This window comes from Mustela putorius, unplaced genomic scaffold (assembly GCF_011764305.1).
Source record: "Mustela putorius furo isolate JIRA1106 unplaced genomic scaffold, ASM1176430v1.1 tig00003932_pilon_pilon_pilon:0A:0A, whole genome shotgun sequence".
In the NCBI taxonomy this organism is placed as follows: Eukaryota; Metazoa; Chordata; class Mammalia; order Carnivora; family Mustelidae; genus Mustela; species Mustela putorius.
Genome location: NW_025422077.1, coordinates 6,908,926 through 6,921,673, shown reverse-complemented (window position 1 = coordinate 6,921,673; position 12,748 = coordinate 6,908,926). Strand labels below are relative to the sequence as shown.

At 47.2% G+C, this 12,748-nt stretch overlaps 1 protein-coding gene across 6 annotated transcripts in view; it reads right to left on the bottom strand.

The window, feature by feature from the left end:
- STOX2 (storkhead box 2) overlaps positions 1-12,748 on the bottom strand; it is a 206,600-nt gene that overhangs the window by 97,431 nt on the left and 96,421 nt on the right. The window contains exon 1 of one of the 6 annotated variants that reach the window (XM_004757701.3): positions 7,996-12,411. The exons of the other annotated variants lie outside the window; for them this stretch is intronic. Coding sequence (XP_004757758.1) covers positions 7,996-8,161 — 166 coding nt within the window. The 5' untranslated portion in view covers positions 8,162-12,411. Of the gene's footprint in view, positions 1-7,995; positions 12,412-12,748 lie in introns of those variants that run through there. 6 annotated transcript variants of the gene reach the window in all.

Sequence of the window (12,748 nt, the reverse complement as noted above, 5' to 3'; positions counted from 1 at the left end):
ATGGGATTACCTTCCTTATATCTGACGCATTTCCAAGGAAGGTCATATTCATAGATACTGGAGGTTAGGACTTGAATGGCTCTTGGCTAGGGGGTGGGGGTGTTCATTTAACCCTTGATAGTGGGAATGACACAGACAAAGGAACGGGGGGAGGGGGAGGGGGGATGTTCAGATGCTGAGTAGTTCCCCAAAATGAGAAATACCACAATACTTTAGTTGCTATGAGGATCCTTCATTTCACATAATAATGAATAAATGATTTCAAAGGGAAAGCTGGATATGCCCAAAGCAGTATGTGGCCTGTTGACTCTCTTAGGAGAATCAACTAGACAGGAATGTGCAGTAGGGGTGGGGTGGGGTGGGGGTGGGGGGGTGTTAATTGCAAAACTAGACGGTTCCTCCCTCTGAAACTCCGGCCATCAGAAGGACCGGGCCAGGCCTAAGTCCTGCTACCACTAACGCCCACAGGCATCTGCCAAGTATCTCTCTTTTATCTTCAAAAAGAGAAAACTTGGCCTGGAGGGGCCATCATGAATTTGAGCAGAAAGATAAATGGAGATTTTTAACTGTGTGTATGAGTTACCCAAGCCATAATTTTTCAGCTCCAGAGGTATATGACAGATGTTTGAAATGTACATTATTTACATAGCTAGTCTAGTCTTCTGGGCTGTTCTGTGCACAGCTCTAACCCTTTTCACACCTGACTATACACATCAAACATACATCCCTTTTATCAACACAGTGGCTTCTGGGTAAATGCAAGCACTGATAAAACAGACCGTAACACCGGAAAGCACTTCCCAGTTAAGAATGGGAGAGCAGAGGATCTCTTAGCAACCCTAACCTTGATTACCCACATTTGCAGAAACCCAACGAGGAGTCAAAGTGAACCGAATCCAACTCCCCCTCCATATGCTGGAAATAAAAATAAGTCCGTCCTCTGCTCCCCTCTAAGAAATGGAACGTGCTGTACAACAAAGCCAAGCTATCCTCGTGTTCTCAACAAACATGGCTAAGAGAGGATGACACACCCCCCACCCCGACGATATCTGTAACCTTTCCTGTTACTTGTGAGTCTAACTAGCCCCTTACATCCAAAATGGAACTCGTCATTGGTTCCATGGCCCCTGTTTCCTGGCCATACACCACATTCTTCTAACACAAATCTTTTTTTTTTTACCTTTCTTTTTTTTTTTTTTTTTTTTTTTTTTTTAGTATTTTATTTATTTATTTGTCAGAGAGAGAGAGAGAGGGTAGCACACAAGCAGGGGAGCGGCAGGCAGAGGAAGCAGCAGGCTCCCTGGTGAGCTAGAAGCCTGACTCGTTCTTAGGACTCAGGGATCAGGACCTAAGCTGAAGACAGACACTAAACCGACTGAGCCACCCAGGTGTCCCTTTTCTTTTTCTTTTTTTTTTTTTTTAACCTCTTAAATCCAGTTACAAAGAATGTGCAGTTCCTTGTTCTCGAAGAGTCTCCCTGTCCCCTTCAGTCTAATCCCTTCTTCCTCGGCTGATACAGGTTTTCTACCACCTCGGCATGAGTACGACTCAGGTAGGTGAAGCGGCACTTCGTTGACTATTTTAACTGAAACAGTAATATGTTAAGGAGTTTCGTGGGGATTAGAAAAATAGAATTATCAGATGAAACCTGCAATTTCACACAGAATACAAAATCTTTTTAATTCATGTCAATAAAAATGTCAATAAAAGTGAGGGGAAAATATGAAGCATATAATATGGGTGGTGCGTGGACACGGTTCAAGTCTTGGGGACAGTAGGCTAACGTCTCGCAGTGCTGGGAGCACTGGTCTGCGGCGACCACTCGTCCTCTCGTGGCTTGATCACATACGCCCTCTCGACCACATCCTCGCTGGTTTCCCAGCCTGGAGACCCTCTTCTCCCCCACCTGTCCTGCGAGCCCCCACAGACACCTCTCCTGAAATGCTCCTTTCTTCACCCTTGGTTCCTCTCACATCAACAAGCTACCCTCATCCGCCTCCTTCCCCGTCTCCTGAAATCCTCCCCAGCAGTCCTTCGGGACACAGGGAAATCCTCCCTCCGGGCAGCCTCTGCTAGCGGACACCATTCTTGGAACTCCCACTCCATGTGCACCAACCGTACCAACCACCCCACCTGACTCTCGGTTATATCCTCTTATTTACTGCTCGGTTCATGGAGAGCTGCCCCGTCTTCTTCCAACTTTTAAGAGAAATCATATTTTATTTCATTCCTCCGGTAAACATTTACGGAGTACCCGATCTGTGCCAAGCTCTGCGGCCGCGGGCAGAAGCGAGCCAGGAGTAGAATACAGACTGCCACCCAGGAACTCAGCAGCTCAGACAGGAGACCCACCTGGGAACTCGTGGCGTGACCTGATGTGGCCACGTGGCTATGACAGATGTACGGAACGGATGTCATGGGACTGATGGACTCCAAAAAGGACACGGAGGAAGATGGAAAGAGAAGGGGGTGTATGAGCTGCTTCTGGAAGGTTTCATAGGATTCCATCAGACCTCTGAAGAAGGGGAGCACGTTCTCGGCAGGGTAGGAGGCATTATGAAAAGTCACAACACGGCAGCAAGATATTGCTGAAGGGAAGACTCCCGAGCCTAGAGCACCGGGTGCTGGGGAATGCACTGGAAGGAGAGGTAGAAAGGTGGGGGAGGTCATGCCACGAGGAGCCTTGTTCTAGGAATTCGTCCACAGGGATGAGAAACACTGGAAAGAGAAATGATGTAACAATGACACAAAAGCCCTCCAGGGACACAGGAAGGATGAACCAGACTAGAAGAGAGGTCAGTCTGGAAGATACCATAACAGAACCGAGGAAGATTTAAGCGACACAGAGGAAGAGGAAGGGCGGATTTTAGAAATATTTAGGCAGTAGAAAGTGGATTTTCTGACCAACTGGTTGCATTCCAATGTCACATAAAAATAGTCTGGGGATTAACTACTTAAGGAAAAGTTTACTATCTCCTTAAAAATTACCCATGTCATTTCTTTCTGGAGTTACTGCGGCTAAGGTTAATTTAGAGCTGACTACCGCCTACATTCTTATGAACCCTAAGAAAATCTCTGCTCTATCCCATACAGAGGAAGCTCCACGCAGCTTCTGGACCAATCTCCAAAAGCCTGTCCTAAATTCGAAAGTCAGCATGTTTTGCCACCAGTGAGGATCTAACCAGATTTTGTTTCTTGGTTATAACTGTAACTGAGGATAAGCAATCGTGTACCAAAGAATATGCTATTGTCTGAACTGCCCTAACTCTCAGGGGCACAGGGAATTTAAGCCAGAATTGCTCTCTGGGTATAAAAATGTGAAGGCTTTTTACACAATATACTCATATTCTTTTTTTTTTTTTTCAAATAAAAACGTTCATGAGAGTGTAAAAGATATTGAAATACCAAGAGAGGTGACCTTTTGTGAGCGCATTCATGTTCTCCTGGGAAATAAAGAATAAAGTCATTCACCACCACGTGTAACATTCCTCACTTCCACTGGCCTGATGAAAGGAATCAACACAGGTAGTTTCAAATTAAAACACAGTTGGAGTTAGCTGGCTGGAAATGGACCTCGGCAAAGAGGGCCAAGGAGGCAACAGGATGCTGTTTTATTAAGATTTGCGTACGATTAGAGCTCGGTCCATCATCTCCCACCCCCATTACTCGGATTGCCGGGACAAGCCCTGGGCATATATAATGCAATGCTGGGGGATGGCGGGAAAGAGGATTCTCTTGCAAAATGAGCACTGTGCCCGCATATCCCACATACGGGGAAGCACATGACTCCAATAAGCAGAAAGGGCAAAGGTTATATCTAACGATTTCTGCGTGAGTGCTCGGAAGTCCTGTGATGGCTCATTAAGGAGGCACCGCGGGGCCCAATGCTGTGATGGAAGTGGGGACCAGAAGGACCCGTTACAGACGGGAAGGGAGGTCATGTTACTCGCCGGGGACACAGCTGGTTGGTGGCAGGCCCAGATTAGAACCTCGAGTGTCCATGCTCTCTTCCCAGAAAACTCTCACGTCTCTTAAAATAACAGAACATAAGGAACTGGGACACGCCATCAGCTGTGCCCCAGAATTCGTATCTATAAAATGAAAACAAATAAGCTCATCAAAAGTGGTGGGCTGGTCATTCCTCCCCACCAATGGCATTAGTGAGACGGGCAGACAAACCTGATCTCAATTTTCTTAAAACGTGTCTATTTGGGCCTTTCTGATGACTCTGTCTTTCCAAATCCTTTAAAGCCATAATATTAAAACTGTCTGCTTTCCTATTCTTTAAAATGCCAAGTATCCGTCTGCAAGAGCCATGACTTTGGAAGTATCTCCCGTTAAGCAACCCCGTTTTATGAACATGCCCTGGAGAACCAGTCTCATGGAAAAACTACTTTCCAAACCGGATCTACAGAACGCCCCTGAACTTGGTGGCATTACACATGGAACAGCCAGGGCTAGGGGAGAGGGCAGTGAAGAAAATGGAGTCAGGAGCCTGATTTGTGTGAAGAGGTCACTGGCCACACCACTAACAGACACGGCTCTAAACAGTTTCACCAACAAAAGCTCTGGCCCCTTGAAAATTATCCCATGGAGGTCTGGGATCATGTTTTCATATGTAAAGCACTAGGAATTATACAGCTATTTCCCTCTTAGGGGAGGGAGGTTTACTTTTATCTCTAGTTAATTGCTATAGTCATTTCTAGTTTTAGAAAATGCAGAAGAATGATCCCACCTCCATTTGATCTAACCTCTTTTCTTCTTCAGAGAATGCAATGCACATTGAGTTATTCATTTTGATTTGAACAAAAGGCAAGATTTTCCCCCCTTCTGTCCAGAAACTACCAATGGGAAATTAATATTCAAGATGAACAATGAGTTCATCCCATGGCCCCGGGACTTGCTGGTTGCCAGGAGGAGGCCTGTGAATTCTTAGGATTATTTTAGATTTGGTAGCATGAATTGGGAGCTTACATAGTCATAAAAGCTGCGGTTTTCAAGATTTAAAGTTTCAGAATTCTCTATTGAACTGTGCTTCTACAGGATCTCTTTTTAAGTTTTATATGCGCCTATCCGAACCTCTTGAGTTTTCATGTAGTTTATCCTGAAGCTATATGAAAAAGCCCAGGCTAAATGTCAAGCCTATTGCTATAAATCACATTTCAAACTGGTAATTACTTATGAGTGGAGAGAGGGCTGTTTGAAATGGTGCTGTCTCATTAGAAAGCTATTATGGAACGCCTGCAATTCTGCTTTAATAAACAGAGTGAAACTTCCAGTATCTACTGCATGACAGGTACGCCAGACCAAAACAACAGCTATTAACACTTCCAAGGATCTCTCTCTCTCTTTCTCCTTTTCTAAAGCTAAAAATTAATTAATTAATTAATTAATTTCCCCCCATATTTTCTAGGAGTATTTGTTGGGGTGAGGGATGGATTTCTAAAAAGAGTCTCAGCTGAAGTTATTTTAAGTTCCTTGAGTAACTGGGTAACTTATCTTGTCCTTTGAACTCAGTAACAAAAAAACCCTTCTTAGTGAAAATGAACTGTGATAATACCAGTCATCATCATCCCAAATGACTGGACAAACAGAAAGAAGAAATATGAAAAGACTCATGGGTTTCTCATCCGCTTCATTTTCTATTCCATTTTATGTGACAAAGGCTCTGTTTGTATCCAGAGTCACTAACTTGATACAAGTGGATTTCCTTTACATTTCTTAAGAGGAGAAACTTCCTGTAAATGATCTCTGCATGTTTCAATATACCCTCTATTCCTATCAGGCCTCAGATTTGGAAAAGAGCCATATTTGAAAAGGAAATTGATAAGATACCCCACACACACACAAAAGATGCACATGACTGATTTCATCCATTCTCCCAGTGTTTATTTTAAGTGTCTGTCTTAATATTACTATCTTACTATTGCCCTCCATTAGCACTAATACCTTGTATTCTATGTTCTAGCTAACATTTATAATGATGCATGAATGATAGCTTTCCATCCCTGGGAAAAACCATATTATATCCAACCCTATAGCCCCATGAGAATCTAGCAAGGCACTCTGCTCTTAGGGGACACTCCAGAAAATGCTGAATGAATGACAGCTCTTCTTGCCCCATCTCTCCTGTTTCTTTTCTCCGTGGGTACCTAACATTCAATCTGCATAGAAAACCACCAAACTGAAACAGCTCATCTGTCAATATCACTCTAAGACCAGCTTACCATTTGCAGGTCAAGAAATGAAAGAAAAGAGAATCAAATAAAATTAAGAGTTTCTTCCCCAAGCCCTCAAAAAGACCCTGCAGAGAAGTACTTTAGCAAATAATGAAATGTGCTGGTAATGAACTAAGCCAAAGACAGATAAAAACAGGCTCCATGGGAATATGCCTGAAATTGTTAAAGAACTCACAGGGTTGTTGAAGAAATTATGGCCACCTGCCCTCCTAGAGCCTAACACCTGGGGTCAGTACTGATTGCTGAAGAGGGATTCAAAAAGAGGGGAGCCATTCAGTGTGGAATGAAGACATTCAAACCCAACCATTTGAAACCTGGGATTATCTAAACACTCCGTGCAGACATGCGTTTATGTACATATGTGTTTTGCGGTTAGATTTCGACTTAGGTGTGTTTCAAAATTTACTATCCCACGTCTGAAGAATGTAGCAACCACAGCAGTGTTTAACTGAAATTACTAAAGTATCAACTGTCCTTGTCACTTTGCAAATCTGGCTTTTCATGAAAGAGAAAAATCAAGGGAATCTTATTGCCCAAATAGTACAACATCCTTCTGTTGCCAGATTTTGCAATAAAAAAGATGGTTATTTTATTTAGGTTTTATATTTATGGAAATGTGGTTACATGACATTTTTAAAGCATGAGATCCAGGCCCCAGTTTAAAAAAACAAACAACAACAACAAAACTTGCTGTTTTAGGGGAAAGATAGCAGAGCTACACTGTGAATACCAACCACAAGCTTAAAGCAATCTTGCCAGTTAGGACAGGGCTCAGAATGACTCCGACTAGTGTGTGGTTTCAAATACAGCCTCAGCTCTTCCATCACATCACCTTCGGCAGAAAATGAATTCTTTCGAAATGAAGAAGGAACAGAAATTGATGTCTTCTACATCACTGCGTACAAGTTGTCGGCAATCCGTAAGGAGAAAACAAGGAAGGAGTTGCAGGATTTTCCTCCCTCAGCATTTCCTCCAGTACCCTAGCCCTTGGGTTCCCAAGTCACAACCAAAGCCATTCCGTCGTGCTGCCTAAAGGAACCGACTCCTTCCAAAACGCTTTTAACAGCACTGCGTTTTACTCTATCAGCCCTTTCCTGCAGCCCTCGCTCCCGTGTACCGTTGTGTTCGTCCTTCCTGCCTGACATGCAAACACAGCCTCCATGCTTTCCATACAGCCTAATTCAAAGCCACACATGTTATTTCCACACCGAATCATGGGAGCGTTCCATCCGCATGCACACCATGACCCCACGGAATGCATTCAATGAGCGCCAACGGAGTTCTCCCCGTGCACCTCGGACGAGCCTGCGGCGTCCGTGGGGGCTCTTCCCCGACTCAGGCCATCCAGAACCGTGCACGGAACCTGTTCCCTTTTAAGAAGCCGGGGCTGCTGAAATGCCCACTAGGATAACTGGCCACAAGGCAGGAGCCGGCAGCTCGGTCCTGCAGGCGGCCACAAAAGCTGCCGCGCCAGAAGCTTGCTGTCATTTATCTCCGGCAGCCCAAACGCCCGGCACGGCCCCCTCCCTCATTTTACCTAACTAATAGCTCTCCAACCCCATATTGAGAGGGCCTGCTGTGGATCTTGCCGAGGTACAAAATGGTGGATGGGAGCTAATTTTTCCCTGCTTTCCCCATAACTTAGCGCATCCATCACCGGCCGGCCTCCCACCTAAGCACCCCGGCAGCGGCGGCGCACCGAGCGCGCCCCGCGGACCCGGCCCGGGGGAGGGGGGACGGAAACGCGGGTACCCACCTGATGTCATGTAGCCCCGCGAAGCCTGGGGCGCGAAGGCCGCGGGGAAGCGCTTGTGCAGGCGGTAGTCCTTCTCGCTGCGGGACCTCATGCGGTCCGAGGCCCGGTCCGAGAAATCCGAGCTAGGCCAGGCTCGCCGCAAGGTTGTGCTCCGGGTCTTCTTCATGGTGGGGAGCGCGCGACCTGCCGCCCCGATCCCGGGGGCCTCAGCGCCGGGGCGCAGCGCGCTGCTTCATCCGTCTACGCCGGGCACGACCCGGGCGGACTCTGCGCACATTTTCCCAGCCCCTCCTCGTCGGCGTCTACACCGCCAGCGGCGGGTCCGGCCCTCCCCACGCCCCCACACACCCCCACGGCGAAGGCTCCGATTTTACACACGTCCCACAATGCATTACACTTCATTTGCAATCCGCCCGGCTTATAGCTTCCAGATTCCTGGGGGGAAAGGCACGTTAGGAGGCTCCCTGGCCTGGAGGAGGCGGGGAGGGGGCGGGCGGGGTGGGGGCGCCGAGACTTGCAGCGTGAAAGCAATGGGAGCGCAGACAATGGCCCGATTCAGCGCAGGAGTGCTTAGCCAACTGTGAGCCACGGCACAAAAGACCCAAACAAATGAGGAAGCCGAGGCCTCCGGGGCTGACCCGGGATCGGGCGCCCGGGAAGCCGGAGGGGCGGCGGCAGGCCCTCGGCACCCGGCGGCTCAGAGCGAGGCGTGGGGCTGACAGGGTCCAGGTCGTGTCCCCCAGGGCCTTTCGGCCGCGCGGCCCGCAGTCCCGGGCGCAGGCTGGCTCTGCCTCCCCTGCAGTCCTCGGGAGGCAGTCTTCATTACAGAGGCTCGGATGGGGGGCGCGTGTGCACGGGGAGCCGAGCCGGCTCTGCAGACAGCAGCTGCGGCAGGCGGGCTCCTGCGGAGTCCAGGAAGAGCCCGAGTCGTCCTCGCAACTGCAGCGCCTCGTCAATCTTCCTCCTTGCGAGGCTCAGGGTGGTGTGCGTGCGTGCGTGTGTGTGTGTGTGTGTGTGTGTGCGCGCGCGCGCTCGCGCGCCGACACGCATGTGCCCCCCTACACATGCATGCTCCTACTTACTGGCCGAGGGGGCGTCGGGAGCCATGGCTGCCAACGAGGCCGTGCCTGCCGATCCACACCCGCACGGTGGCACCGCCGCTCGGTCGCGAGCGCGCAGAACAGCTCTTGAAGGGCAGGAAGCAGGGCAGCCGCCCAGTCTCATGCTAATCACCGAGCTGCCTTAAGTTAGAGCACCGATCGCGGCAGGCTTCTCTTTTTCATGTAAAACAGTCTGCGGCGGCGCGGGGGCCGCGGGCCGGTGCCCCGGCCAGGAGTCAGCGCTTGGATATTTACATATTTTTAGGATGCTCCCTCCCCCTCGCGGAGAGCGCGAGAACCCCCTCGGTGGGAACCGGGAGGTCTGCGGTGCCCTGCCTGCCCCACCTGCGCCAACCCCGAGGCGGGCAAGAGCCGGAGGAGGGGGCGCCACCGGGAGCCCCTGCGACAGCCGCAAACGCCGGGGCACCTGGTCCACGCCGCCTGGGAGACGCAGAGGGGGCGGCCTCCGGCTCTTCCTCTCTCGCCCTCGATCCCCCGTGTGAGTCACCAGCCGCCCGCTAACCTGCATTCAGGTTCTTTACACCGCCCGGCTCTGCACAGCTGCTTCGGGTCCAGCAACCAATCACTAAAGGACAACAATGCGCGCGACGCGGGGGGGGGGGCGGGATGCGCCGCCCCGGCCGAGGCGCGGGGCCCGGGACGCGGAGGTCACGCCGAGTTAAAGGCGCGCGGTCACAATGCTGCGAACCCCGACGACGCTGGGCCGCTGCCGTTTTTTGTTTTTGTTTTCAAAACGCTCATACCCCCGTTTGGGTTTCCAAAAATGCCCGGGCGTGATAAGCAGCACAAATAAACCTGATTTTTCTTTTCCAGCATTGTTTCATTTAAATTTTTTTTGCGTTTTAAAAAAAAAATCACTAACGATGCAACGTTCAAAATCATTTTTTTTTAAATGCTGTAGTTTCGTAGACACAGCTGCCAAGGTGCAGAGACAAGGATATGAAATCTTTACGGGGCTATGATCTTATCAGGCTGATACAGCAAAACAAAAACAAAAACAAAAGCAAAACCCAGAAAAACAGCAGGCTCTAAGGATCTAAATGGTTAAAACTCAAGAGTTCTAACACAATTCGATGCTATTCCGAGGTTTGAATGGGAGGGGGGCGCTGCAAGGTTCTTGAAGAACTATGCGGAGGGGGCGGGGCTTAAGCCACAAGCATTAGATAATCTAGAACTAGAGCTTCCATTCAGTGTCTTAAGGCTGCGCTCTGTCACCTGGAGCCAGCGGAACTAATCCATCTCTTGGATGCTGGAAGGTAAACAGACAAGCTAACAAATAAAATCACTAAGTATCATACGGAACTTATATTTACACCTAACAAAATTGACTACTATCTGTAAGACAATCAGCTAACGGTCAGTGGCACTTTTAAAAAGTTAGGAAAGCCTAGCCCCCCAAAAAGGCACATTTTGCTAAAATGTCTTCTTTACTGTGAGAACAGAAAGGCTACAGCATTAGAAGCTATAGAAGGCTAAATGAGTCCAGAAACATAGAGGTAATATAAAATAATTGTATTAATGACTGCTTGAGATACTGACATTTAGATAGCTCAATCCAATTCAACATACAATTACTCAGTACCTCCCATGAGCCAAAAGTGGTGATATGAATGATTATTACAGTTATGACTGAAGGCTAATGGTGATTGCTGTGGCACTGTGGTATTTACTCTTTCAGCAAAGAATTACTGACTGTCTAGAATATGCCAGCACTGTGATGCATACTGGACAAACAGAACACCACACACAGCCCCACACAACTAATGGTCTCGGTAGTAAGCATAGAAATGCACAAAGTGTAACACTTTCTACGAAGAAGAAAAACCTCCATTTAAAAAAATGACAGTTCATCTGAGGCTGGGTTGAGGAGTCATCCAAGCAAAGAGTAGGGAAAACCGTGCTTCAGAAAGTGGGAATAGTAGCACATGCAAAGGACCTGAGGTAGGAAAGAAGTGTAGCTTCTGTTGGAAGAAGTTAAAGAAGGCCAGTGTGGCTGGAGCTGGAGCATAAGAGAAAGGCGTGTGATGAGGTCATGGAGGAAGGCGAGAGCCAGATCATGTAAGGACTTGCATTAAGGGCTTTGTATTCTATCCCAAGTGCAGTGTGCACTGCTGAAGGGTTTTAAGCAAAGAAGCAAGGGATAGTTTTAGAATTTCTATATAGAAGGGGCTCAGCAGAGGGAATCTGTTTGAAGGAAAGGGTCAGCCAGGAATTTGCTGGAGAACAAGCTTGAATTGTCCTTGATCTAAAACTGAGAAAATACTCAGTGTGTATGAAAAAACTGGGGTGAGTGGATGGAGATTTGGGGAGGAGAGCTACACTCAGCCACCTCTGAATGCTGGCCTTGCAGGGGAGTGGCATTGTCTAGCGCCCATAAACAGAGTACCGCTGAAGGCAAGGTCAAAGACCCAGACACAGAAGAATCAGAACAGGGTTGGAGCAGCTGAATGGGGTCAGATGGTCAAGTAGGCGAGGTAGGGACAGTTGTGTAATTTATCCATCCAAATCAGAAGACAACATCAAAAAAGGTTATGAAGTAAAGGCTTGAATCTAGCAAATAGCATATTATGAAACTGATCTTGTCTGAAAAAAAGTGGACGTGGAATCCTGTTATCGTAGTCACTGCTAAAATCAGGCTCAGTGTGTCCACTGTCCCATGGAAACATTCACTCTGGTCATATGCGATCTGTAGGTCCCGCATCCCACCAATTTCAAGTCTCTTAACCTACATAACCTACATGAGACAATCATGTATCTGGGTTATGAACTGGGTTAGGAACCTCACAGAAGCTCAGTTACATAATCCAGTATTCAGTACTCGAAAGTTTAGAAATAAATGGAGAAATGATAAAGCAAACTAGGTTTACAGTATTAGTGTTTTTTAAAATCAGGCTCAAGAATCATTTGTACACTTGGTATTTATATATCAGATTAGAGACTATCAGATTATAGACATATATTAGATACACATTTGCTTTGCAATTCTAATCCAAATGTACACTTAATTTTAGACTTGTAACTTTAAGTTGAAAGGTATCAAGAATTCTGACTTTGAAGTTCTCATTTAAAACTTCAGCTTATTAGGTTTTTAAGAGTTTAGTGAACTTAAGAGTTATAAGAATATAAACTCCATGAAGGCAAATAATTTTTCTGTTTTATTCATTGCTGCTCATTGTTCTGTTTTATTCATTGCTGCATCTCCAGTGGCTAGAACCACTTGGCATGTATTAGATGACTAATGAAGCCAGAGTTAGTAGTCTGGAAGATTTTGTTTGAAATCTTCCCAGTCATACATACTAATAGCTTTTTAAAAATTCAATATACCAAATTTATAAATGCAACTTAAGTTTTTTTTTTAAGATTTTATTTATTTATTTGACAGACAGAGATCACAAGTAGGCAGAGAGGCAGGCAGAGGGAGAGGAGGAACCAGGCTGCTTGCAGAACAGAGAGCCCAATGCAGAGCTTGATCCCAGGACCCCGGGATCATGACTTGAGCTGAAGGCAGAGGCTTTAACCCACTGAGCCACCCAGGTGCCCTGCAACTTAAGTTTTTAAGGGAATGTGCTTAACTGTGTTTCTAAATGGAACTAATCCTTGAGTAGAGGGACTTTAGTCTAAATTTGAATTAA